The sequence below is a fragment of the Vavraia culicis genome (assembly GCF_000192795.1).
Source record: "Vavraia culicis subsp. floridensis unplaced genomic scaffold supercont1.1, whole genome shotgun sequence".
In the NCBI taxonomy this organism is placed as follows: domain Eukaryota; kingdom Fungi; phylum Microsporidia; family Pleistophoridae; genus Vavraia; species Vavraia culicis.
The window spans coordinates 59885-86658 of NW_007360604.1; the positions used below are offsets into that span (position 1 = coordinate 59885).

The 26774-nt window shown below is 36.8% G+C and overlaps 16 protein-coding genes and 1 non-coding gene across 17 annotated transcripts; 8 read left to right on the forward strand and 9 right to left on the reverse strand.

Moving 5' to 3' along the window:
- Window positions 1-261: 261 nt before the first annotated feature.
- Window positions 262-2238, reverse strand: VCUG_00029 (uncharacterized protein; the record flags this gene model as incomplete). Its single annotated transcript, XM_008074859.1, has 1 exon — window positions 262-2238. One exon carries the CDS (start codon window positions 2236-2238, stop codon window positions 463-465), a length of 1776 nt encoding a protein of 591 aa, XP_008073050.1. The 3' UTR covers window positions 262-462.
- Window positions 2239-2812: 574 nt separating this feature from the next.
- On the forward strand, window positions 2813-3107 carry VCUG_00030 (uncharacterized protein; the record flags this gene model as incomplete). Its single annotated transcript, XM_008074860.1, has 1 exon — window positions 2813-3107. The coding sequence occupies one exon, from the start codon at window positions 2813-2815 to the stop codon at window positions 3080-3082; it is 270 nt and encodes an 89-aa protein (XP_008073051.1). The 3' UTR covers window positions 3083-3107.
- Window positions 3108-3214: 107 nt separating this feature from the next.
- VCUG_00031 (uncharacterized protein) lies at window positions 3215-4066 on the reverse strand (the record flags this gene model as incomplete). The annotated part of the gene is made up of 1 exon (XM_008074861.1): window positions 3215-4066. The coding sequence occupies one exon, from the start codon at window positions 4064-4066 to the stop codon at window positions 3227-3229; it is 840 nt and encodes a 279-aa protein (XP_008073052.1). The 3' UTR covers window positions 3215-3226.
- Window positions 4067-4553: 487 nt separating this feature from the next.
- Window positions 4554-5471, reverse strand: VCUG_00032 (uncharacterized protein; the record flags this gene model as incomplete). Its single annotated transcript, XM_008074862.1, has 1 exon — window positions 4554-5471. The coding sequence occupies one exon, from the start codon at window positions 5469-5471 to the stop codon at window positions 4581-4583; it is 891 nt and encodes a 296-aa protein (XP_008073053.1). The 3' UTR covers window positions 4554-4580.
- A 628-nt stretch (window positions 5472-6099) lies between these two features.
- Window positions 6100-7726, reverse strand: VCUG_00033 (uncharacterized protein). The gene has a single exon (XM_008074863.1). It carries the CDS (start codon window positions 7497-7499, stop codon window positions 6615-6617), a length of 885 nt encoding a protein of 294 aa, XP_008073054.1. The 5' UTR covers window positions 7500-7726; the 3' UTR covers window positions 6100-6614.
- A 231-nt stretch (window positions 7727-7957) lies between these two features.
- Window positions 7958-8600, forward strand: VCUG_00034 (uncharacterized protein). Its single transcript, XM_008074864.1, has one exon. It carries the CDS (start codon window positions 8110-8112, stop codon window positions 8575-8577), a length of 468 nt encoding a protein of 155 aa, XP_008073055.1. The 5' UTR covers window positions 7958-8109; the 3' UTR covers window positions 8578-8600.
- Window positions 8601-10045: 1445 nt separating this feature from the next.
- VCUG_00035 (uncharacterized protein) lies at window positions 10046-11022 on the forward strand (the record flags this gene model as incomplete). The annotated part of the gene is made up of 1 exon (XM_008074865.1): window positions 10046-11022. The coding sequence occupies one exon, from the start codon at window positions 10046-10048 to the stop codon at window positions 10925-10927; it is 882 nt and encodes a 293-aa protein (XP_008073056.1). The 3' UTR covers window positions 10928-11022.
- A 1441-nt stretch (window positions 11023-12463) lies between these two features.
- VCUG_00036 (uncharacterized protein) lies at window positions 12464-14059 on the forward strand (the record flags this gene model as incomplete). Its single annotated transcript, XM_008074866.1, has 1 exon — window positions 12464-14059. The coding sequence occupies one exon, from the start codon at window positions 12464-12466 to the stop codon at window positions 14057-14059; it is 1596 nt and encodes a 531-aa protein (XP_008073057.1).
- A 1554-nt stretch (window positions 14060-15613) lies between these two features.
- Window positions 15614-16168, forward strand: VCUG_00037 (uncharacterized protein; the record flags this gene model as incomplete). The annotated part of the gene is made up of 1 exon (XM_008074867.1): window positions 15614-16168. One exon carries the CDS (start codon window positions 15614-15616, stop codon window positions 16118-16120), a length of 507 nt encoding a protein of 168 aa, XP_008073058.1. The 3' UTR covers window positions 16121-16168.
- Window positions 16169-16443: 275 nt separating this feature from the next.
- Window positions 16444-16515, reverse strand: VCUG_02782. Its single transcript has one exon. It is a non-coding gene; the product is annotated as a tRNA-Pro (tRNA).
- Window positions 16516-17274: 759 nt separating this feature from the next.
- VCUG_00038 (uncharacterized protein) lies at window positions 17275-18102 on the reverse strand (the record flags this gene model as incomplete). Its single annotated transcript, XM_008074868.1, has 1 exon — window positions 17275-18102. The coding sequence occupies one exon, from the start codon at window positions 18100-18102 to the stop codon at window positions 17299-17301; it is 804 nt and encodes a 267-aa protein (XP_008073059.1). The 3' UTR covers window positions 17275-17298.
- A 354-nt stretch (window positions 18103-18456) lies between these two features.
- Window positions 18457-20002, reverse strand: VCUG_00039 (uncharacterized protein; the record flags this gene model as incomplete). The annotated part of the gene is made up of 1 exon (XM_008074869.1): window positions 18457-20002. One exon carries the CDS (start codon window positions 20000-20002, stop codon window positions 18686-18688), a length of 1317 nt encoding a protein of 438 aa, XP_008073060.1. The 3' UTR covers window positions 18457-18685.
- Window positions 20003-20398: 396 nt separating this feature from the next.
- VCUG_00040 (uncharacterized protein) lies at window positions 20399-21076 on the forward strand (the record flags this gene model as incomplete). Its single annotated transcript, XM_008074870.1, has 1 exon — window positions 20399-21076. The coding sequence occupies one exon, from the start codon at window positions 20399-20401 to the stop codon at window positions 21074-21076; it is 678 nt and encodes a 225-aa protein (XP_008073061.1).
- Window positions 21077-21086: 10 nt separating this feature from the next.
- VCUG_02833 (uncharacterized protein) lies at window positions 21087-21296 on the reverse strand (the record flags this gene model as incomplete). Its single annotated transcript, XM_008074948.1, has 1 exon — window positions 21087-21296. One exon carries the CDS (start codon window positions 21294-21296, stop codon window positions 21087-21089), a length of 210 nt encoding a protein of 69 aa, XP_008073139.1.
- Window positions 21297-22450: 1154 nt separating this feature from the next.
- On the forward strand, window positions 22451-23529 carry VCUG_00041 (uncharacterized protein; the record flags this gene model as incomplete). The annotated part of the gene is made up of 1 exon (XM_008074871.1): window positions 22451-23529. The coding sequence occupies exon 1, from the start codon at window positions 22588-22590 to the stop codon at window positions 23527-23529; it is 942 nt and encodes a 313-aa protein (XP_008073062.1). The 5' UTR covers window positions 22451-22587.
- A 505-nt stretch (window positions 23530-24034) lies between these two features.
- VCUG_00042 (uncharacterized protein) lies at window positions 24035-25123 on the forward strand (the record flags this gene model as incomplete). The annotated part of the gene is made up of 1 exon (XM_008074872.1): window positions 24035-25123. The coding sequence occupies one exon, from the start codon at window positions 24035-24037 to the stop codon at window positions 25013-25015; it is 981 nt and encodes a 326-aa protein (XP_008073063.1). The 3' UTR covers window positions 25016-25123.
- A 578-nt stretch (window positions 25124-25701) lies between these two features.
- VCUG_00043 (uncharacterized protein) lies at window positions 25702-26458 on the reverse strand (the record flags this gene model as incomplete). Its single annotated transcript, XM_008074873.1, has 1 exon — window positions 25702-26458. The coding sequence occupies one exon, from the start codon at window positions 26456-26458 to the stop codon at window positions 25721-25723; it is 738 nt and encodes a 245-aa protein (XP_008073064.1). The 3' UTR covers window positions 25702-25720.
- Window positions 26459-26774: the final 316 nt, after the last annotated feature.

Consider the following 26774-nt stretch of genomic DNA (forward strand, 5'->3'; position numbering starts at 1 on the left):
CAGGAATGCGAGAACACGAATGATATTGCATCTCTAACTGCAAAAGGGGTTTTGTACCTTGATGGGCATAGAAGATACTTTTAAGTCATAGGCAGGGAGCGTTTGCATTTTGTTATTTATCAGGCGTGTGCAATAAGTGGTATATTAATTTTACTGTTCTGGTTTGAACTATTGCCCTTTCATACCGGCATTAAATAACGAATTCGCCTTAAATAACATTTTTTATCTTCATGAGCACTCCAGTTTTTTCGTTAATAGCGCATTTATTTACCTTACATGCCATTTTTACGTTCATAAACACTTTCTAGTCCGCTGGAACAACCAAGATAACCAGTCTTTGGATCATAAATGAGTACCAACTACTCTGATCAACTCTCTTCAAATGTTTTGCAAATTAAAACAAGTCTTTGACCAGCTGATTGCGCTACGTTGTACCATAAGATTTTATTTATTTCTAGCGTTCTATCTGTACACCTCGTATATTTTGCTGAAGAACGAATCTCCTTCTTTCACACCGTTGAAAATATCCTCCAAGCTCTTGCATGCCTGCAAACACATCCAATCGGTCTTGCTTTCACACATATGCATGACACGCTGCACCAATTCTTTGTACATGAACAGCACCTCCGAATCAAACTTGTTCTGCAGCACAATTTTTTCAACCATGAAGTTGTCTATTTTGCCAAATATGAAGCTTTCTGTAAGTACTCTGTACGGGCCTAGCTGTTCACAATAGAACGTCACGATTTTCGATATTTCAGAACAATTCTGCACGAGAGACTTCTTGGTGATGCTGTTAAAGTACATGAAATTGACGAGCACCTGGCTAATCTCGTGATAAATAATGGTTTTGAGTAATTTTATGTTCGAATTATTGAAATCGATGAACTTCAGCGTGTCAATATGTATGTTTTTCAGAATCTCAACGTTGAAATCTACGGTTTTGTTTTCCATCTGCAGAATAAACAGCGACTCCTCCAGCCTGAGGAAGTTCTTGAGCTTGTCTATCCCAACTATCAAGAAACAGAGCATACGCTTTTCTTCCTTCCCGACAAAACTCATCTTGTCTATAAAGACCTCCTGGTACTCTATGATGAATTTGCTGATAAAGTCTATGAGGTCGTTGAAAATGTTGTTCTGCAGCGATACGTATGAGAACGCCAGGAAGAAATTCTCCTTGTAAATTCTTTGGTAGTTCTCAAACCATTCTTTGCTATCGCCACAGTGTATGTCGTGCAAGCTGTTGGCAATGTACTCTTTTTGTACCCTCATAACGCTGTCGGCAAGTTCCATTATGTTGAAATTTACACTGTACTTCTCCCTCAGTTCCCTCTTAAATACAAGATATTCCTCGGTAAAATGCAACAAAAGATTTCGCTTCTGTTCACTTTTACACTTCTTCAATTCGTTGAGCTTTATCTCCACAATGCTGTAAATCCTCTCTATCAGATTGTTCATGCTTCTTTCATTACTTTTGAGCTCAGTCTCCTCCAGAAAGCCCTCTCGTGCCGTCTGCGATATAACATTTTTGTTGATTCTACTTTTTCTGTTTTCAAGAACTACCGAATCATAGCACTCGCACACAAACTTGTACTTCTCCAGCTGATCAAGAATAAATTTGAAATACCATTCGGGCTTGTCCAGCCTGTTCGTATCCTTCTGCGTAAAGAAATGGAAGGAAAAGTTGTCGTAAATCGTAGCATAGACCATGTTCACAAATATGCATTCGTGAAAGAATTGTTCAATCGCATACATCTCCTCCATCTTCATCAAGAGATCGACTAACTTGTCCTCTTTGAACATGAGAGACTCAACGGCACTCTCCAACCCCTTTATAATGTCATCCCTGATCTGTCTGCCCGCCCTTTGCAGCTGGTTCTTGAAATTCGTAAAATTGTGCATTTTCTTCTTTATGTGTTCTATTCTTTTATAATGCTCGATACCAACGTTTTGCCACGAATTAATTTCATTCAGATATTTTACCGTAGCACCTCTGATCTTTTCTCTAAGTTCCCTTTCCTTCTCTGTTTTGTATTTCTTTATTTCATTTTTTAGCTCTGCAAAGTGTTCTAAACTTTTCATTTTTTCTTTTTCAAGACTTTTTAACCTATCCATACATCGTTTTAACTCTTTCTCGTTTTGTTCAGCAGCGTTGTTGTATCCATGATTGCTTTCTGTGTCTCTCAACCGCTTGATTTTGCGTTTTAGTGCTTCTCTTTCCACAAGCAGGTCGTACATGGGGTAACAACGTGAGGTTTGCTATTTTAATAATGGCTAGGTAATTAAAATATGTGGTAGATTACACTCAATATCGCTTCAATACGGTAAATAAACATGTGCAATTAAACATGTTGCCACAAATTCATGTTCTTTTACTTTGATATTCCAAATATTTTTGTTTTAGAGCCATTATTTGTGATACTTTATCAGAATACTCTTTAGCTAGTGCTTTTATACGCCATATAACTTTTTAAGAATATTCAGGTGGTCTTTTTTTGTGAAAAGTAAATATTGCATCGTATCATTGCGGCGAATGAGCGCTGATATTGCCGTCAATCTTAACGTAGCCATTCTGTCTGAACATTTGGAACTGCTGAATAGATATTACGCAGCATATACCAGTAAATCGACAGCAAATTATTTCAGCAGAAAAACGCAATGTTGGTGTTGCGTCTAAGTTTATTCCCGTGTCGTACCAATTGTTACATCAGAACACTGTTAAAAAATAGCCTGCACTGTGTATTTCTTCAATATCATTATTCGTGTTTATTGCGCAACTTTTTATCTTTTCTTACCACACCCATTCACAGCGATGATCAATTCTTTTAAAAAATTTTTGAAATGCAAGGTGAAAATAGAGCTGGAGGATAGAAGGTTCTTCATCGGAAATCTACTGGCCATAGATGAATTTTTGAATATTGTTTTGAATGACACCGAGGAACACAGGAAATATAAGAATAAAAAAGGTTATGAAACAAGGAACTTGGGATTGTGTGTATTTCGAGGAAGCAAGGTGATAGGTATAAAAACGGTCGATAAAACCACCAAAAATGATGAAATGATCGATGTAAAAAAAGCGTAAAGTTTAACTAAAAATATTATACTGCTTTTCGTGTTTGCATTGTGGAGTACTCCTCGCGGTGTGGCACTTGGTATGATCCTACAGTACAACACTAATCGTATTTACACTGTGGAGTACTCCTCGTGGTTAATATTCCGCTCACATTTACCTCACAATACGGTGCCATTCATGTATAAAAACACCAAAATATGTCAGCAAACAACAAACAAACTGGCAAAGATTGATTTTCTTTTCAAATATACTTTGATGTAGGAAGGTAATGCTGATGTTTATCATGATCGAAAAAAGAATGTACTGCATCGGTTTGGTGTGTAATGATAGCTTGGTCAGACAAACAGCGTTCACAGTGCTAGTAACCACAAATATTAAATCGAAGAGTCGGATCGATTTGTCGTCCTTATTAAAAAGCATTGATATTAGGTTAAAAACGATGCTGTTAAAGGTAAAGGTGAAGATATAGTTCCAATAGCTGCTGATCATCTTCTTAATTCTCCGTTCAAATACTATGTATGCGCTTGCACTCAGGAAATTGCCGAAGATCACTACCAAAACGTAAGGCGAAAATGATTTCTCTGTGCTGTACAATTTATAATTAGAGATGATGTTCGTTACTATTATTAGAACAACACCAGTGATCTGCGATGCTTTACAACTTTTTTCGATGAATATATTGGACAGAATGAATATAAAGATCAGCTTAGTCTGCATACAAGTCGAGATTACAAATAGGTTGAGATACTTTACAGCATCCGTAAAACATATACTGGAGATAAAAAAGAACAGTGCCACAACGCTTATATTCATATCTAAAGGCTTCTTCTGTGTTGAGAGAATGCTTGAAGTTGCCATTTTCAACATATTCTGCATAAGGATGATCAGATGAGGAGAAGAGTTGTTCCGGTACACTATTATTTCGTAAATACCGTTTGCTATAGAAAATAGGCCGTATATTGCGATCAAGACGTATAAAAAAAGTTTTGACATGGCAAGGGAGCCCAACAAAAAATAGCAAAAATAACTGGCACTATTTTTGGTGATCCGTTAATACTGCCCGTAAGTCTCTGTTTTCAGAGGATCCCTTTGCACCAAACATTTACTCATTTTTCATCATTTTTTTAATACTGAAATAAATCAAAAAGTGCTGCAACTCATTCATTTTAATTTACCGGCTCATCACGTACTTTTATAAATTCCAAATTTATTTAGCGTATCAGCACACAAGGACAGATTTGAGGATAGTTTGACAGCATAAGGCGGTTTAACCTGGTATGTGCCAAATTTATGACTCGATGTAAAATAATGGTTATAGCCGCTAGAAATTGCTTATATATGTTAGTTGTGGACAATAGAGCACCGTTTATTGGTAGAGCTGTAGAAATGCTCTGCAGCCCACGAATGTGTTGACCTGATGGGCTAAAACATTCAAAAACTACGCTCATAAAAGCTTAATGTACCATTTTAATGGATTGTAAACCGCTTATATACACAAAATGCGTTTTTATTTCTTAGGGCTTTTCTTAACGAGAACACCTTTCAATGCCTTATTTTCATAGATCAGAATGCCCAGATATGTCAATGAACATGAAATAAACTTGGCAATTCTCCTCTCGTCCTTGAAAATCAGAGTGTTCACAACCGTGGTCGTAATTTTAATGGCAATGGAAAGGAAATTGCGTTGCAGTGGGTCTAGCTCTATGGAGATGTATGCGTATGCAATCATTTCGATTGTGTGGGTGATAAACGATATCTGCAACCCGATATCATTGAGATAGACAAAAACATTTTTCTCTTTCAAGTACAGAAGCTCAATCGGAAACAGGAGGATGTTAAATATGAGAAGAGTGAAGGAATAGGTGTACATGTAGTCCCAGAAATGTACGATATGGTGTCTTAATTGTCTGTCAAAGTATATGAGCCCCACAGCATTTAAGAAATTACCAAACAGGAACAAAAGGACACACACCATCTCATCGCTCGCATGAGCCGATAGATCGCTGTTAGAAATCAATATTCCCATCGATATGGTCAGCATACCAGCAATCTTGTCCCATCCATACACCTTGTCGTACAGCAACCTTGTTATAACGTAGGTAAACAAAATTCTTGAGGGCGCGTTTATTGCCATCGTTACGGCGCTCACTCCTTTGTAGGCTATTAAGTAGATGAGAGACGAAACAAATATGGGAAACGAGGTGAATACCACACGCCTGTCGTAATAAACACGGGTGTTGGCATACGCCAGGGCGCATAAGTATTTGAGCACAGATGGCACGAAAGAGATGACACAGCGCGGAATGTCTTTTTTGATTATTTTCTGTCTTAAAATGCCGTTAATACATGAATATGTGAAAAACAGCACAATATACAGAAATTTTTCGCGCGGCGACATGGGCATGGGCCGGACAATAAAATATAATTTATAGCTTTTAATCAATGAATTGATACAAGAATGGCATTTATTCACCAAAAATTATTTTTTAAACAGTGGTATCTTTTGGTTTGTCTCGTGGGTATGAGGCACGTTGTGCAATCGTTGCTTATCTTGTAATAAAATGCGGTTTATTCTCCAGTAGGGTTAACGGACTGCCCTACACTTCAAGTAGCGTGATAAGAATGCAAATATATGATGTCTTTGGTGTGTGGGAGGATGAGTAAATTACTCTTTGTAAAAAGGTGCGCAAAGAAAGTGTAGATGAAGAGTGCTGAGCTTCTCAAAAAAGAACCGAACTATGAACGCATCTCTTAGTAAATCAGTCACTCAGCAGACCGGTAAGATGCATTCCAAAGCTGTATAGTAATTAAGACTCTGTGCTATTGCAAAAAAATCACTCATTCATAATGCAGTGGATGAACTCGGTTCAGGTTCAAATACAGTTATGGACGAATTGCGCATCTAATCGGTTCTTAGTATGGTATAATTAACTTCTTTATGCAATTTATTTGTTGTGCCAGTAAGGCAAGCATAGCTGCACATGTCTATCAGGTTACACTTTGATTTTACAACCATTAATTGGTACTGTTGGCTTCATGTCTTAAGCTAAAATATAAATTCGTATAAACATTTTTATATACCAATCTGGTAATAAAAACGAAATTTTAACTCCTTTACTTCTCCCCATCTGAAGTGATAAACACATGCTTTTTATTCGATGAACACTTTCACCAATTCTTCAGTTCTCGTCACCCATAGTACACTTTTAAAGAGGAATTTAATCTTTTTCAACGCGTATGGGTGTCGTGCAGCCCTACCTGATAATTAGTCTACAGGATAGACCGCCAAGTAGATCTTTAAGCATACGTAATGAACCATAAGTAGGGCATCGGCGAACTATTATGAGATCTTGAAAGTATGGGACACGCTACTCCTACAAACTAGAAGTTGTCAAGGTATAAATATGCGCGTTTATACACTGAGATTAGACTGAACCAAGTGCTGATAGATTTAATCGCGTCACAAAATTAACTCCTTTACTTCTTTTGGTCTATTCAATGTTGTAGCACTGTGAACCATCACTTCCCTCATGGTTGGATATCAAGACACTTCTCTGCTCTGTTTCTTAATGATTTTCTTCAGGCTCTTCAATTCAAACATTATGAGTCCAACGTACGTAAGAATACAGGCCAGCACACTATGAGCACTCGGAGAAGTCTCAAACAGAACGTTCGTCAGTATGGTTATTGTGACAGCACAGACAATATGGTTCAATCCCCTCTGTAGAGGTGTTAGCTGGAACGAAATGTACGCTATAAGAAAAGTTTCGGCCGTCTGTGCGAGCACATTCAGATAAAACTCCTTGTTACGCAAATATGGTGCAAAATCATAGCTTGAGAAGGAGTACTCTAACATAAGTTCCATGGTGGATATTAGAAGGTTCAGGAACGTATACGTGTACATGTACTCCCAGTAGTTCATGTTCTTCTGTTTTATGGTCCTATCGAAGAAAATGCAACTCACAGAGTTGCAAAAGTTTCCGAATAGCAAAAATAACAGGTATTTCACGTTAGTACCTTTTTCGCTTGTGTTGTTCCTGAGATTAGCGATAGAAAACCCAACAATTATCATCACCAGCGCCAGGTGTTGCAAAAATGTGTACTTTTTGGCATAAAAGAATTTTGACAGGATAAAAGTGAAAATAATCCTTGTGGGTGTGCAAATTGCCAGAGTAACAACACTGATATGTTCTGCGGACAATAAAAAAATGTATGTCGAGATTGAATACAGAACCACAACTACAATAATTCGTCGGTCAAAATGTCTTCTTTTCTTGGCAAGGAAAAACGTAACGGGGTACTTGAGCAACGAATGAGCGAATAAAATCAAGGCTTTGGGCACCTTTTGCTTCACAAACTTCATTTTAAAGACGCCGCACACCACGAGGTACGTACAGATCAGCGATAGCAGCAAAATTTTGTGCATGGAAGGGCAATAAATCTGGATTCGTGTAAAATTGGTAATGTGATATTGAACTGCTGGACATGCCGGGCAGGTTAACTCTGGAGATCAAAGGCGAAAAGTAGTGGTAGGTGCCAGTGTACCGCGACAAGTGTGCTAACAGTGGGATGGCGGGGTGTGTTCGACAGATGGGGACAATTTCTTAAAATAGCAATTTTCTCAACATATTTTTTCATTAGAAATCGTTGATTCCGCACAACACCGCTAACGCCAAGAAATCACAAAGAAAACATTTCTTTTGAGTAGCGCGTAAATAGATGTGTATGATACACAAATACTTGTTGTAATGATACGCTCAGATAGGATGCCTTGAAGTATATCATTATAAATCGAGTGATCTATACAGGTAGCCCATGTTGTGAAAATTAGTGGGTTCAGTATTGTTTTTTTGTGTACATACAGAGTTGTTTCGTACGCAATGTCCAACCCCTATGAAAATTCTGGTAGCACCGCGTATTGCTAGGAATTCTTCATAAAACCAGGAAAAATACGGTCCTGTCCAGTGGATCACCATTTTACATTTTTTATTGACAAATCGTTTTAAAACTTTTGTGATATATCAAAGCTTACCCCTATGAAGAAAGAGAACGATTCCTCCACGGATGAAGAATCAGTCGAGAATAACCTGAACATATACACACTGCAAAATATAGAGAACTACGCGCTCAAAGAATATCCTACGCTGCCACTTTACGAGTACCCAGAACCTAATCTAGATACGCTTTCGCCAATATGCTATAGCACAGTGCAAAAACCGGAATTAAAGCTAGAGTTGTACCATGAAGAGACCCTTTTCTATATTTTTTACACGTATACAGAGACATCGGCACAGATCAAGGCGTATAATTTACTCATAGCCAAGGGATATTCGTTCTCCACGATCTATAAGTGCTTCATGCTTTACACGGGAAAGAAGATAGTCGATAACGCGAATAGAAAAATTGTCATTTTTGATCCTTTTTATTGGAAGAAAATAGAAAAGAATGTAGTCTTTGATAAGAATTTTGTTGATTCCATCAAGGGAATAGTTGAGTTCAAATGATTTAGATGCAAATACACTCCTGGTAAATAAAAATTTTAAAGCTACATGATTGTATCTGCAACTTTTCACGCGCAAACTTTTGCTAACGTATGGATTACACTAATTTCTACTCACTATCTCGGTGGTATAACCAAGGTAATGAACAGGTCTAATTTTGTTCAGAATACCCGGCATGTTTATTGACCTGTTAAATTTGGTTCAAAGTTAAGCTACTAAGTAGGTACGGCACATTTATATGAGCATGGATTAGCAACATCCTTGCAAGATTGAAGGGACTATTCGAACGATTGCACATTCTGCTAAAACCATGATTTATTTTTTGTTGTTTCTTAAATGAATGCGCTCGATCAAAATGTTTAATTGATCAAATGCCAACAACCAACTACTTTTATGAACAGTTCGTGCTAAAAACATTAACCTCGCATGACCTAAACCAAACAACGTATTCTTTTAGCAACAGGTATGTTGCCCGGGTTAACCATTTTTGAAAGTCTGTTTAATTATCATCTCACAGCCAAAAACACCAACTAACACCTGATTTTACTATCAATTGCAAAAAAATGCTGTACTGTATGCTGGTAGTAATGTGTTATTGATGAACAAATTATGAACATAAACAGAGGATGATATTAGAAACGCATTTTAGTGCTCTGTATTCCACATATTCTGTGCTACCTCTATCAAGCCGGGAACGAGTGTTGCAAAGTAAAATGAGCGTGCGATATGCCATATACATCAGGAATGTGTATTGAAATGAACCGTACCCTACTTTAAAGGACGGTGACCGTTCTTTGATGATCCTTATGGTTGAATCGTTAACCAAGTGTAGATTTTGTTTGTCACGTTGTATGATATGGAAGTTCAATAACCAATCAATTTTCGTTTCGCAGCCATTTCTACGTCACAGGATCAGATAAATATGTTTGTTCGAACGGGCGAGATAACAAATGAATGTGTTTTAGCGCAAAATGTGTTTTTTGAATGGCGATAAACGCGTAAGCAATAAATGGAATAATTTACAAGAAAAGATAAGGTGGTTTAGACCAATAAAGCAGGGATGCTAACACATTAAGTTAATATTTGTTTTAGAAAGCTCCTAAAATTTTAATGAGAAATAAAACACAAAGATTGAGGTTTTAGCATTAAATGCTTGCAAGCGCGAGATATGCGTCGTGAGTTACAGTTCTTACAGATAAACAGATTATAGCGGTGCCTGTTTTGATTTACATTTGAATAGCGTTTCATTCATAAATTGTTCATGGATAGAATACGGAACCAATTTTTATGAAAAGAGTGGTCAGGTATTTTATGCTTAATACCAGCGGATGTCGAAGAATCAACCGTAAATACAACAAATATGCAGTAAATTATATTTTATAGGCTATTGCAGTGTTATTTATCCGTAATTGAATGCTTCTGTTCTGAGCACCTAATAACCGGAAATACAAGCTACCGGGTTAGTACCCTTATGCAAAAAATATTTTTAATTGCTGGGTTCATCATATTTAGCGTGGGCAACGGGATCTTTAGAAGATATTTAGCCGCATGCTATTCATCCATTACCTTTATAATATTGCTGCAAGGGCTGGTGCAGTTTACCGCGGCCCTTTGTGCAGCAAAGAAATATTCATTTCGTAGTAAAAGGATACTTTTTTTGGTAATATGCAGCTACGTATCGCATATAATTGTGTGGGTATCAAACAAAAAATTGACATCCATCGCATACGCCCTCACAGAACCATCAAAAATTTTATTTGTGGTCGTACTATCGATGTTCATGTTAAAACAGCGATATACTGGCCTGCAATACCTTGGCGTGTTTATGATAATTCTTGGCATTATGGCATCCACATTGGGGAAAAGCGATAACCCTAACGTGGACAAACCACTTTACTACTTTGGCTTGGCACTGTTTGGTTGTTTTTCAGCCGCACTGAGCAGTGTCTTTTTCGTAATGTCGTTTCCAAGAAATTCTATCAAATTTTGGGATTATATCTTTACTTTCAGCCTATACGGCCTTTTACTGTGCACTGCTGGGTTTCTGCTTGAATTGAAATTGGTGAAGGAACTCGCAGTAGAGGACATATCCTGTGATTTGAAAGTGCTAGCGATGGCAGTCACCACAACGATCGAGTACCTGGGATATAGATTTATAGGGTTCTGTACATGTCCAGTGGAGAAAAATCTGATTGTTATCATCATTCAGGTATCCATTCCAATTTTTTACAACGCGTTCTTCAAGAAAGAATTTAATAAAATTGATATTATCGCTTGTGTTGTAATCTACACAGGCACATTCATCTTTGAACTGAAGAATTTCTTAGCTTATTTCCATAAAAAAAGAAATTAGTAATACTTCTGTTCTTTACTCAACAGCCGATGGCTTCTACCAAGCAATGTTTTTTGAGCGGTTGTACACGCCGAACAGCAATATTTCTATGTGCAATTTATTAAACTCTTTAATCATTTCTATTCGCTCAATGCAGTAAATGACCGGCATCAGAGTAATATTTTTTTTGCATGTTTTTTTAACCACCACTTCGTAACCACAACACATAAACAAAATCGGGATGGCACGTGATATAATCAGAGCGTATGTTCGCTCAATTATTATCCTCTCACGCCAGATTTATACACCACATTCTTCTTAACAGCAGTAATGATTTAATTGATTCATCCACGTTCAAATTACCGTCTCTCATGTCCATGTTAAACAAAATTATCCTTTTAAACACGATATCTGGTACTACGGATAGTCAGCTGAGGCTGTTTTCTACTGTGTTATGAAAAGAATACCTTAATACAGGTAATAATAACTGGCAAATAACATTAGTAGTAACAAACAATACGGCTATTGTACGAACTTCTGGTCCAAAAAATTACACTTTAATGTTCATATCGGAGTAGTGGATGAAAACAAGTCCTTTGAACTGTGAAATTCCTTCTAGGTTGAAGGACAACATATGGTAAAATAAATTAACATGTAACAGCAAAATATGGTTGTAAGAATTATGATCAATACTTTTTTTGAAGTGTTCGATGTTTGTTATGATAATAACGAAATTCCTTGAGGTTATTAATTGACCAGCTGCACTATTTCCGTTTATATAACGAAACAAAGTTGGATTGCCTATGAAACAATATTTGCATCCTTTAATATATCACATTACGTTTTCTCAGATACTTTCGCATGCTTTGATGAAGATTAAAGAAGCGATTGTTATTTGGTAATCATACCATTTCAGTGTTTATTACGGAAAACAGATAAGCATGTCTTTCAAAAACGACTTGAATGACAACTTCTAATTCTCTATTTTTCCAAATGTGAAAAAATTTTTGCTTTTTTCTCAACCTGATGACTAGCTATCAAATTGTCATCTTACCATATTGATGATAAGTGTTTATAGCGGCAATCATCCACCAAAATAATGTAGTCAATTCACAAGTAGAAGGAAAGCAATGGTTGTGCCGTATAAATATTCGTTATTTTATCAACTTCACTGAGAAAAATTGAACTAGAAAGTAAAATTCTACTTTGTACTCAAAATAAAAATATTTTGATATATTTTTATCATACAACAATAGTAATCGAGTATTTACATGATGTATCGAGCAAATCATTCCTGTAGGTGCTTGTTAGATCGTGTAATACTTAAGTTAAAGAGTGTTATGCAGGAATACATTGTATTTTACTGAGTTATCGTTACTCATTAAAACTGTTTAGAGCTCATAGAACCATATTTACACATTTAAACATATCTTGAATCGTTGCACACCGACTTTACCGCCATTATTGGTAAAAGTTCTTCTTTTTTTAGCTTATCAACACCGTGTAAGGAAAAAGCTAAAAATGAAACAAAATCAAATTGATATCCCACAAATTTCAATGATAATTCTACAGCTTGTTCTTGTAAGTTGCTCCCAACTCAAAGACGAAGACGCATGTGATTTGGTTAAAATTTCGGTTCAGGAAGTTGGTAGTGGTTCTAACACAAATTTTTCTAGCGGGTTAAATGAAATGAAAATAAGCAGTTCGAATAAATTAGATAATATTGAATCGCTTCATGACACGTCAAACGGTGCACAGGCAAAACAAAGTGACTTAAACCAGCAGCCAGGCAGTGCATCCGCAGAAATATGCCAAAAACAAACTAGTGATGAGCATTCGATGTTACGAAGCCAATTTAGTTCATATGTGGTCCATGGTATGAGCGAAGCTTGTCAAGTGGGTGAAAAAATAAAAGATCACGGGACGAGTTTACTAAAGGAGGACGAACCAGATCCAGCAAATATAAACGAGAAAACGTGCCAGGAAGCGTGTTTAAACCCGGAAACAGGTGATTTCACATTGAAAATCGAAGAAAATACACAATCTTTATCAACAACCAGCTCATCCGATTCGGCACTTACTAAACCAACACAAGAGATGAAAAAAATCCAAAATCCTGATCGGAGAACCTTATCCTTGGATACGCAGTGTTCAAATATAAACCTTATTAATGACGAAAAAAAGCAAATCATAGGCATAAAGCTTTCTTTATTGCAATCTTCATCCCGCGGTAATTTAGCTTATTCTTCAAATGATCACCGAAATAGAATTGACAGTGATAAAGAATCATATAATTCCATTGATGAAAAAAGCCGCAAAACCGGTGGAACAAAGTCGGTCTATTATAAAAAAGTTTACGAAGAATTTATACCAAAAATCAATAAAATGATCGCTGCTATTCATAGCTTTTCACTATGTGAATACGATCGAACTATAATTTATACGTATTTTGGTAAATCAAGAGGTATTTTTTGGTATTTTAACAGAAAAGAACTAATAGATGCGTTAAAAACTCTCGAAACAGGTTTATTTAGATTTTTGAAAGGCAATTCACTGAAAAAAAAATCATTTGATGCTAACGTCTTTGACAGTCTTTCTGAAGAACTGAATTACCTTAGTATAATCTTGAAGAAAATATTTGATGCAAACACAAGATTTGGGGAAATCCATAAAATTTTTGCGAAGCATTTGATCAATTTGAAACGAATATCTAAAGGACTACTCAACAAAAAGGACAGTAAATTTATCGAAAGTAATATGTGCTTTGTAGTTTCATTGCAGCGAATATATACCTTTAAACACATGTTCCTATTAAAGATGAAAGCGCTGAAGATGGATCTAGATACCGTGAGACTTTGTACGTTCAATAGAACTAATCATAAGTTCATGTGCCATAATGCTTCCTATCTCATAGAGGCGCTGAGTGAATGGAATCAGGCTTTTAGTGATTTAACACATCCTATTCTGACAGAGTCCGTTTATCGAGCCACAAATGAATCGCTTGGAAAGCTTTTTGGATATTTTCAACTTTGGGTGGTCATCTATAGGGAGATAGTGGTCAATAATTCTATGTTGTGTCAAAGAATACAATACCTCACTAAAACGGTACTTAAAACCCAAGAAGTTATTGATAATATCGATGACACATCCTAATGGATACATCAAAACAATGAGACGAGCATTTACCACAATAAAATCGCTTTAAAGGATTTACCGTGGGACTAACTAAAATTAGCTATGATTGAAGAGATTTAATACGAATAAACACGTCTGTCATAGTAGTTGTCGTACATATTTTAATGACCGTTTGGTTATCTTAAAAAGATAAAATCAAACAATCCCCGTGATGATTCAATACACAAATAAACGTACATTTATCGACAGTAGCAGACCTGTTATCATAAATAATTTGGCAGTTTTTTTGCTTTTCCTGACGAATGTTGGCATAAATTATTTCCAAACCCATCTGTTCCGGGATAACACCGTAGAAACCTTTCTGAAAACGTTAATTACATCGATTTAATCTCATTATTAGATTTTTATGCTCCATCTTTAGTTACTTTGCGATAATTATTGTTGTGCATATTTAAACGCAGGACCAGGGTATTGAGCTATATCAAAGCGTATTGTCTGATTCATGACACAAGATTATTCTATTTTGTGTTTCATATTTATTTTGATTTTTATTTTTTTTGAACAGCATTTAGGACAGTTTTTAAGGACATGCAATAAAACTATTGAATAACAGATTATACTATGACGAGTTATAATTTAGATCAGTACTTTTATCGAATGAGCGCAGCTTATCGAGATCAGAGACGCTCATTGACATCGATCATTAACTATTTAGAAGGTAAATGCAGGCACAACCATTACGAGCAAGCTTGATTGTTCCTACTTGGTTGTAGAAACCGTGTGTTGACACAGTGCCGTGAATCACATAAGAAACAGCAATATTCTAAATTACGGGCACTATAACGCATTTATTTTTCTACGTGATCATAAAACAGATTCTTTACCACCAAACATGTGTATAAAAACGCAAAACCGGTCACTATCCATCTCTCAGTTTTCTCTAATCCCACAGTCAAAATACAAACAAGGGGCACAAGCGCATACACGTAGAAATATGACCTAAAAAACGTAGCCAATCCCAGAAGGGAGAAAAATGCTAGAATATATTTCTCTGTCACGGTGGAGTCAATATAGTTCGATGGATCAAATTTTTTTACCTCCATTTTGAGGGGCAGAAAGTGTTGCTCAGTCCAAATATTTCCGAATTTTAGTAATCTAAGGAAGTAAGAGACGTAATAACTATGACAAGACGCGCAAACATTATAAATTTACACAGTAATTACGTAGTACTCATCAATATCATCATTGATTGCTGCTAAAGTGTATATTTGATTCTTTTTAAGCCTTGGACACTTTGAACTCACCACAGTGTGATGGAAATCAAATTCATCGAATAAGGAACATTTTACTTGATCACATAACCTGAACGGTTCGTCATTTAAACCAAGTTTCATGTATTACGTAACAAATTTATGGATTATATCGTTTGTCAGGCAGAACCGTGTTACTGATCCATGGTAAAATTTCGTGCGTATTTCTCTTATTTGTATCCCTACTTTCTTTTTACGACCGTCGGGCATCTTCTTCATTTGACAGTTCTTCCGTTTTTACTTTTATTATTCCATCCAACCCATGCTGGTAAAAGAAAGACTATTTCTTAAAAACATGTTTTTAGCGATAATACTCAGCATCATAGTCATTTTCATACATTTTAATGAGGAATACAACGTATATGTTGACCAAATAACAACTAGGAACAACAAGCTACATAGATTTTTGGAACTAAATGCAGATAACTACAGAGAATTGCTCAGCGATGACTGGATACTGTCTGTCAACTATAAAATAGACCCGTACGAAGAAATGGGCATTTACGAGTTGTTGTACACCGTAAATATCGCTTTCCTGTCTTTGAACTCGTTTGAAAATGTACGTATATTTGATTTGCTTTGTCTTTCTAAGATACCGGCATTCTACTATGTTAAAAATGGTGTAGTGCTGGATCAAGGCAACAAAATTGTGACTTCTTTAGACTTAGATAGAAAGAATGACCTGATTAATGTGGTTGATTTCTACATACTATCAAAAGTACACGATATGTACGACTACTTGCGTAAATTCATGAAAAGGATGCACTAATATGTTTAGTATACGTGTACGAGCAGATAAAAAATAAAAAGTGTTACATGTTTATTCCTAGAGATGTCGACCAGCAAGTAACAGAATTGTTGCTTTGGACACGATAAGAAGAATGAGGTGAACATGTTTGTTGCATTGTAAATAGTAGCCCTCATCTCTCCCAAGCTTCTTAATAAGTTAAATACCAAGTTTGTGTCGAATGCAATAAAATATTTTACAAAGTCATTTCCAATTTGTACTGCCTGCTAAAGCGTAAAGCGCTAAAAATGCATGTGTGCCACAGTCATTCATATATTTTTCAAAAATATAAACCGGCAAAAATGGGGTAGCACCAGGACTCGAACCTGGAACCTCCTGCACCCGAAGCAGACATCATACCATTAGACAATGCCACCTCATGACTGCCAGAAAGTGGACTTTATAAACTGTTTTTGTTTCCATTTACGTCTGCAACTCCTTTCAATTTACGCTTTAAGTGTCTTTCACGGCATAATTATACAACTTTGTACTGTTTATCTGCGATGTTCACCGCAAAATCACAAACAAAGTAGCTCAATTGATTTAATGTGATCATGGACACCATTATCATCAAAATGTTTGCCATGCACCTGCATAATTTCGGTGTGTACTCGCATCTGTCATCACTAATAAATCATAAATTTATTTCATAGTGGGGCTAAAATTTTTTCACAACATATTTTTAATCGGGGTATTTTACAATATGAATTACTGGCGCGCAACAATCTGCTCAACTTCATTCAAATAAAAAAAGTTGTATTTTTCTCATATGAAATGTATTGATCAGAAAATTACTAAGCAGACCAAAAATATATTTAATCGGTTTATAAAAAAGCGAAAGTGGCAAAATTGGCTATTAGTTCAACATCATATAGGTATTTTGGCTTTAAAACATATGTCAGCGCATTTTCTAACGATATATTTGTGTAGATACGTTCAAAACAATCCTTATGGTGTACTGTAACTAGACAAGTAAGATGGAATGATGGCGAGCAAACATCAATCTTTTGCCAATAAAGTGCGTTGAGCTGAGTGATATCGAAGATTAACTGATAGATAAACATGCTTTTGGTATAAAGACAACTATTTTAGCACAGAAAGAAAGCATTAGGCCTTATGCCTGCATTAAATATAAACACCAGTATTTAATGGCCGATTGATCATAGCTTCATAGCACGCACCTGAGATATAATATTTTTAGGCATTGTAGATCGCCCTATTTTCTTGAACACCTTGTATGAAGCTTTTCTCACGATAAGCGATGCATATTGACAAGCCAGCACCTTATCATCGTAAACATTGGTCAGATACGCCAGCAAGCCACAAAGTACATCTCCTATACCACCACATCGTCGCAACCCCGATTTGTTACTTATCACTATTTCAGAACTGCCATGAAGTATGGTATCGACCGGTCCTTTTTTCAGCACGATGTCCTTCTTTAAATCAACTTTCTTCAGATACTTCTCGCTTTCATTTCTGTTAGGTGTAAAGATCACGGTGCCAGAATATGTAAAATTGACTTTGTCCCAAAGATGCAAACCATCACCATCAACAATCAAAGGAACACGAATTTTGTCGACTATTCCTTTTACAAAAGCTTCAGCACGTTCATCCAACCGTCCTAACCCCGATCCTAGGACACAGCAAGTAATTCGTCTCAAGAGAAATTCGTGTTTTTCAAATTTGAATTGGTCAAAACTCAGAATTATACACTCTGGCAAAAGTGTTTTCAATGGTATCAGTGCACTGCCATCACACAGTACATAACACAAATCGATGCCTGTAGCGTATGCAGCCTTGCTTACATAATACGGTGCTCCAACGTAAAGATCACACCCACCTATCAGCAGAAGAACACCCGAAGATGTTTTATAATCTGTTACCGCACATTTTTTAGGTATTGTATAGTTTTTGGGCAGTTTAGAGATTTTTTGGTTTTCAGGTTCCATGAAGGCCTTCATAAAACAAAGCAAATATACAAAGTACCAACGTTGATATGATATGTGCTGCTCCTAGTATACCATACACGACTATTTATACATCTCTTAGTCAGCAGCTACGAGTAGCAGACCTGCAAATTACTTAATCGGTGGCCAAAACGCGGTAGAGAAATCAACAATGAAATGGTGCCACCAAATAAATATTAAAAAATGATAAATCTAAAAGCATACATGTAAATGCAAACACGTGCTTGTAGCAATGGAAGATAAAAAGAATTGCCGCGTTGTGCTGATACTATTTATTGAACTACAACCCGGCGTAGGACCACAGTAACTAAACAATGACACCGCCAACACATTGCATATGGAACATATTTATGGCTTAGAAAGATGATTTATTCAATACTAGCATGCAAATATGATATTTAAAATAATACTGCCATGTTTTACGGTTTAATCAGTCTTTATCCGTCCGAGATAACCACCTGTGCAGCAGGACGTACATAAAATGTACCACTTGAATTGCCTCACAACAATTCGGCACTTTCGAACAGAACGCGCGATCAGAAAGACGACAGTAAAAAACTACCACCTACTGCTTATTTCAATTTTCTAACAAGTATTTTGTCTCAGCATGATTTCCGATTATTTTTATGTCATTTTTGATAGACCAGGCCAGCCTTCCCAACTCTTTTGTCAGCCCAAAACAACCAAAAACTACAACGCTCCTAATGTGCTTCATATTTGTGATATATCCTATGACAATGTCGTCATCAACATTTTCGTTAAAGCTGATGTTTAAATACTCGAGCTTGCTGAATTGGTTCAATTTCATCAACTCGTCCCTGGGATAGTTAATTTTTGAGATATCCAGAACTTTTAGCAAATTGTTGTGTAGTGGAAGCGTAAGACTAAAACAGTTAGCGGCTCTAAGCTCTTCCACCGTGTCTATACCGATGTGTTTTATTTCTGATATTCCTTCAATGTTTAATTTTCTTAGTCGAGTAAATTTGCACAGATCTATGTGATTTTTGCCGTTTGCGAAAAGAACTGGACAGTTAGCTATCGATAGCTCCTCTAAAGTGATGTGTTCGTTCATTCCAAAAAATCTCTCACCGATCTTTGTTCCATCGGCAATGATCTTTTTTGGGCTTATTGTCAATCGGCTCTCATCGGTAAGGCCGTAACAATAACTGATATTCAGAGACTCTAGATGAATGAGCTGGTTGACCCGTGTGATAAAATTGTCTCTGAGCCTTGAGCAATTGCTGACATCAATTTCTACCAACTTGCTCATTCTTTGTTTCTTCTTGCTCATATATGGCATCAAATCTACGTTTTCAAGCAAAAACGCGCCCGTCAATTTTAAAACCCTCAGATCAACGGCATAACTGAGTATTTGTGCTATGTCTTTGTCCTTCATTTGTCCACAATAGTGCAGCTCTAAATGTTCAAAATTTTTGTGAAGCTCAAATTCTTCTATCATCGAACAGTCATACACCACGAGCTTTTTTGTGGCGTACTCAACCAAAACATCAAATATTTGTGGCGTTAAAAGCCTATTATCGTATAGAAACTTAGAATACTCTACTATGTGCTCGTCATGCAGTTTAAAAGCAGTTAAATTTGCGTGTACTTTTTGTAAAACAGCGGTTCGCAATGTTTCTTCCCGTCTCAGATTGACAATCTCAATAGGTCTACTATATCTGATTCTTTTGGTCCTCGTGGCACCAGTTACTTTTTTTAAAGACTGCCCATTTAACGTTGAACTGCACTCATCAGCACCACTCAGCCCCACCACAACCCTATCATCACAATTTTCCTCTTTCTTCTTATCTTTAATCGCTTTCTTGCCATCCACCTTGATGTTTTCCTCCTCTAAAAACTTTGATAGTGCACTTCTCGGTCCTCGTATGCTCATAAAGGGTAAGTAATTGACCAAAAAAGCCATTTTCTATGAAGTAAGCAGCTAATACATGATCACTGTGCGTTTATACTCGATAGAGTTTTGGTACTGCATTTTCAGCAACTATCTTGAAAATAAAAGAATTATTTGTCATTTATTTGAACTACATTGTTGACAACCAAATGACGCGCTTGTTTAGGTCGTGCTATGTTTGAAGTTACAAATAAACAACTTTAGTAACAAAAACTACACAATCAAAGTTACAATTGTGGTGACTTCAATTAAAAATCATAAAAAGTACCAAAAACTCTTTACTACAACTTCTTTGACATATTTTCATCTTTCCAGAAATATGATTGACAGCTCTCTCAATATCACAAACAATTGTAAAGAAAGCGGGACAAGGGAAAAATGAATCAAAATACTGTCAAAGAACGAACCGTGCTCGTTTTGACCATTATGTCATTCATATCCATAACAATACAAGCTATAGGTACATATAATCATAATACCTCGTCTATTGACTTTTGCCAACACGTCAAGACAAGATTTATGGGAATGCTATTGACAGAAATATTTATAATATATTTCTCCTGGCAGGTTATTTTGACGAGCAATAGCATATACTCTGTGAAACTGACATTCTGCCATCTCTATTTGCTCGTAAGCATCATGAACAAGTATATCTGTTCCAGAATGTCTATCAAAGCGGATGTAGTTCTCTTTATAGTGCGTGTTTTTTACATCAAATCTAATTATACAGTTTTGAGGAGCACAAACGTTTGTTACAGGTGCACTCATTATGCTGTGGAAGAAAACATGTACAATATTTTGAGGATACGCGCTTATATCTGCAATATCAATAGCTTGTATGTACTCTTTTCGGTTATAACTGCCATTTATAGTTTTATAAGAGAACTTTATTCCTTCTTTTCCATATTTTTGCTTCTTTTACTTCTTAATAATGGTTTGTCACGGTTTGACAAGGATGAATCAATCGCTATAAGAACTTCTTTTTTAGTATTTTATCTTTTCAATGTATTTTATAACCTATTTCTTCTGAAATACCTGTTCAAATTCAAAGAGTAAGTCGTTGTATCTAATTTAGTTTCTGTTCTATTAGCCAGTATTTCACTGTTATATCTCTCATCTGTCTGTTGATCCTTAAAAGCATCGATTTATTTCGCTTCGGAAGAGGCTTTAGAAGGTTCAGAACAGACAAGATTGAAAGACGTGGGTGTATGTGTTTAAAAGACCTGTGATTAAACCTGATAGTTACAACAGATGACGTGATCTGCGCGTAGTTCATGTTGAGCTCCGTTCTAAACACTATATTGATCTGCGAGCAGGTTACTCAAATTTATTTGGAAATGTACAACTCGATCTGTCACCATAAATAATCTGCTCAATAATATGGGCAGGTTTACATAATACAACAAGTTAAGGTGTGATTTTGTAGCAGTAATGCCCCTATCAAGCACGCATTAGAAAAGAGCGAGTGCTACCTCAGGAGTATTAATCACTTAACATTATGAGGTAATGTTTTTAACAGCAATTTATGGAAAAGGCCTATTAATTTTTATTTACCAATTGCTTTGTTCATCTTACAAAGCATTCCTGCAACGAAAATAACTCACAATGGTTTGTGGCAGCTTAAAATATGCATGCACAGTTCTGTCATACATGTAATTGCATGTGTACTCATTCAAAATACTTTTTATTTTCTTCGTAACGGTTTGAACTGCCAAAAATTGCGAATGTGGATGGGTCATAGTTTACAGGAAGAAATAACACGGATAGTAAGAAACATACTGTCATACCACACGATTTATACTTAAAATTTTATTGTCAAAATCAAGACAGTACGTTTGGTAACGATAGATACGACTACATTGATTTGTTCTCGCTCTTCTTGCAGCCATAAACGAACATAGATTCTTTAGTGAAATTTTTTATTCTAGATCCTAATAACCAGTTCATCACATTGTTGTGCTCTCAAAGCCTTGATAAACAAGCGAGCGATACACGGTAAATCATGCTACCTGCTCTTTATAATGTTTTACCACAGACAGGACGCATTGAACTGCTTGTGTGCGGTGTTTATGAAGCGATAATAAAACAGACTTTCAACAAAAGGACGAATTGAATAACATAGCGCGATCTCCAGATTTGATTGCTATAACAGCTCTATCTGATCAATTTCAAATACAACTACGAATGACACGGCCACTCTTGTTAAATATAGTGTATACAGCAACATACAGATTCTCCTGTACTCCTTTATTCAATGTTCCATCATCACGAGGTAAAAAGAAATATTTTTATGTTTGTGGAAAGGGAAGCACATCAAATCATTCTTACACGCTTTATAATCCATGTATCATTTACAACATCACTTCTCTAAATTAGCAATAATGCCAAAATCATATTTTAGCACCCTACGTAAATTTAAAAGGAAGAGTGCACATAATACAACCGTGTTATCGCTTGTATGTCAACAATCATATTAATTGTCGTACGAATCCTCTATAACAGTCCATTTTTACCGTTGATCGAAGGCACACCCCCCCTTCAATTTATCTCCGCTCCACTGACCCCCTATGACAAGCGGCTCTCAAATAAATTTTACTTTGCACACACGGCCAATCACGCATGTACAGTACAATTACGATGGCGATCTCATCTTTGCATGCTCCCTTGATTCCATAATATCGCTTTGGGATACAGAGGGCAATCTCAAAGGAACGTATAATGGTCACCAAGGCGCTGTAACATGCATGGACCAGACAGAGGAAGATTTGCTAACGGGCAGCGGTGATCGGTCCGTTATACTATGGGATATAACGACCGGCAAGCAGAAATTGTCCATGTCGTTTAAAAGTACCGTCAAAAGCGTCAATATAAACGATAATGATCTTCTGATCTGTTGCGACGACAGCTACAACAATAAGCCTGCGCTCAATTACTATGATGTACGAAGTAATTCGTTGATATTTAGTCTAAATCTTGATTATATTATCACCTCGTCCGTCCTGAAAAAACAGTTCTGCATCTTCGCTGACACCGAAGGGAACCTCAAAAAATTTGATTTCAGGAAGAATGAAACAGTACACAACAGCAAAATACATAATTCTAAGATCAATGAGATAAAACCAAGTCCCTGTTCCAAGTACTATGTCAGCTCGTCTAATGATGCCACCACTAAGATCTTTGATTCTGACCTTAAGGAGATCAAAATGTTCCAGTCAACCGAGCCGGTAAACTCTTCGTCAATTTTTTCAGAGAATAACATACTCGTTAATGTAGGAGGTATTCCAGCGCGCGATGTCACTTTGACAAGAGGTAAAAGGAAATTTGATGTAAATTTCTACGATATTGTGAAAGAGGAAAGGGTTGGGTTCTACTCCACACATTTTGGAACGATTAATACAGTAGATGTGGCCAGGGATGGCAGATCATTCGCCAGTGGAGGAGAAGATGGAATTGTTATCATGGTAAATTTGGGTGATGAATTTTATTCGGCACCGTTTACCCAGATTTAATAAATCGTTTTGATCACTGGCAGCATAGTTTGCGCTTCAATATTGCTTTATAACAGGCTTTCTGCACGGTTCATAATATTCTCAGCTTAATTTTTTCATCATCCATATGCCTACTTATCCGCAGATTGACAATTCGTTAATTTTGTAATTTAGCATATCAACAAATATTTGGTCGTAATAGGATATTCCATTCCTCAAAGCGGTATTTTATAATACGCGTGATCTTTTTGGTACGCTGAAACTTACCATGTCTTGCTCAGCCTTTGATGTGGTACCGATATTTATCGAAATTCGCGCTGCTCTTATAGCCCAAATTACTCACATAAGACATAAAAGCAGAATTATATACAAAAACGACGGAACCTAAATTAAAGTTTGCGTCGCAATCTTCGTAATTTCCATTCTTGTGGGTAGTATAACCACGCGTAGCACCAACCTTAATGTGTAATATTCGGTTAGTAACACATACTTCTATAAAACTAAATAATATTTTTTACCCCTAAAAATGACCAGTGATCTAAAGTCCTGCGAAGATATTCTCAACAAATTAAAGAGACACTCCAAGGCCACGCCGTTTTTAGAACCGGTTGACTATGTGGCACTAAAAATACCGGACTATCCGGAAAAAATAAAAACGCCCATGGACCTTAAAACAGTCTCGCAAAAAATGAAAGATTACACCTCACAAACTGAGTTTGTTAACGATGTTAAGCTGATATTTAGCAACTGCTATCTCTACAATGGTGAAGAATCACCTATATCGAAGATGGCACACGAACTTGATACCTATTTTGACAGTCTTTTAGGTAAAAGCCTGAAGAATAACGTGGACCTGGAGGTGTGCACGAATGTGCTCAACGAGTTGCTCAAAACAAAACACAAGAAGATTAATTGGCCGTTCTTAGAACCGGTGGATATCAAGCTTGTGCCAAACTATTTGAGCGTAATAGAAAATCCCATTGACCTGAGCACAATAAAACGGAAGCTTCCGTTTTATGAAAACCGCATCGAATTTTTTGCTGATCTTCTCCTCATGGTCAACAACTGCTACAAGTTCAACGCCAAAGGAACTGATATTTACAGCTGTGGCGAAGAAATGGAGAAGCTTATAGACAGGAACTGCGGTTTTCTGAACGAAAAGGACCTTATAAACAACATATCGCAATTAAAGTTGCAAATGGCTACGCTCTCGAGTACGATGTCGCTTTATGAGGATGTGCTTTTTCACGTGAGAAAGAAAGAAGGAAAAAGAAAAATATTCTCGCTTGATGAGCGCATTCGCATTGCAGACATCGTATCCAAACTTGATGAGGAGCGATGCGTTAAAATAGCGCTTATCATAAAGAAGAACGATCAAAACTTTTCCATCGCAGGCAAAGAAGAGGTTGAGGTTGATTTTAAGATATTGCCAGATTTTATTGTCGAGGAAATTGACACGTTTCTGAAGAAGGAGAACGTTAATATTGAGCAGAGTAGCGAATGTTGATTAAAAGATTATTACAGGAAATGCGTTGTTGTGCCGTTGAAAGTAGTAGTTAGGTCTTTTTAAGGGTTCCGTATGGAGCGAAGCAGTTCTGTGAGCAACCAAAAATTTGCTGATATATTTGAGATTGCAAAATCTTAAAATGTTACTTTTGTTTCTGTTATTGATTTTGCTGCAATAATTATGGAGTATACCTTTAGAAGTGTTATATGGCATAAATTATCATGATGCGATAATTTGTGTTTGTCTTGTCACCAAGGCGTTTGTTTTTAATCTGCTATCAAGATTGTCTCATGAATGCTCGTTTATTTAAACATTTCTCAATTCTTTCCATTAAAAGTATATTTTTTCATTCTCTCTTACGAGAGCACAGCGATGCAATAAAAATATTCTCGCTATATTGCTTAGCATTTATCACAGCCTGTGTGTCCTTCAGCTCAAGATTGCCAAATTTGTATTTGAGTACCGCATTTAACAGGCAACATATGTCATATCATGGCTGACACATATTAAATTTTTACAAAAGGCACCATTTGCGGTGGTGTGCTGTGCTCAAAAAGTTTACCAGTCAACTCAGGTCAGAAGTGATTCTCAGCAAAGAGAAACAAAGGTGTGTGAAAATAAGACAGACAAGCTCAGAAACGATGAGTGATTCTTGCACGGACGCACCTGAGCAGACATCAAAAAAATTCTCATTCAATAAATGATTTACTTGAATTCGTTGCGGCTTCCCTTCTTTCTACCTGTTCTTCGGGCACCTACCAAACCAACTCTCCTGTTAGGTGGAGCATGCCTAGAAATGGTACTGGAATGACCAATGTGCTGGTGATTACCACCACCATGTGGGTGCTCAACCGGGTTCATAGCAACACCTCGTGTCTTAGGCCACACCTTGTTCAAAGCCCTGTACTTGTGGTACGCCGCACCTGCTTTGAGGAGCGGTTTGTCATCTTTACCACCGCCCGCTATTATTCCTATAAATGCACGGGCATCCGCACTCACGCTCACTTTCTCACCACTGGGCAACTTCAATGTTGTTGTGTGCGCATCTCTGTTGTGAAATACCACGATGGCATACGTACCGCAGCTCTTTGCAAATCTACCACCATCATAGGGCTTTTTCTCTACCATTGAAACGTAACTGCCTTCAGGAATGTTCTTCAACTGCGTGCAGTTGCCCACCTTAAGATCAGCATTTTCACCAAAAACGAGTGTCTGTCCAACACTGATGCCCTCGGGCGCAACAATAAACGCTTTCAACACACCATTTCCGCGCGTCACACTCAGTTTAGCAACCGGCGCACCGCGTCCTCTCTCGTGAACAATTTCTTTTACAACTGCAGTGCAGCCCTCTTTAATGTCAGGAATGAGTACCTTGGGGTTCTTGTAGATGTTTTTAAATCTACGCTTGTTTTCTTCGCGTACTTTTCTGATGATCTTCCCCATTGAAGGGTAAAAATTTTTTGCAAATTTAGCGAAATAAAAGATTTGGAAAATAAAACGAAAGAACCTCACTTTATGAGCGTGCAGACAATCAGATAAAACAAAAAACAAACGTTTTACAAGCTTTAAACGCGTTATCTCGGCTTTCATTTAGTATCACGCACTTATGGCAGGGATAGAATTACCGATCAAACCCTCACCAATTCACCGCACATTTTTCTATCAGCAGATTAAAAGGACTGTAGAATGCAGCAAAATACTATTTTGTGTTTTGTACAGACGAATGATGCAATCACAATCCTATTTTACGCGAGATATT

Excerpts from the sequence above, each read along its gene's own strand:
- VCUG_00033 (XM_008074863.1), bottom strand. The coding sequence starts at position 7,499 with ATGCACAAAATTTTGCTGCTATCGCTGATCTGTACGTACCTCGTGGTG.
- VCUG_00034 (XM_008074864.1), top strand. The coding sequence starts at position 8,110 with ATGAAGAAAGAGAACGATTCCTCCACGGATGAAGAATCAGTCGAGAAT.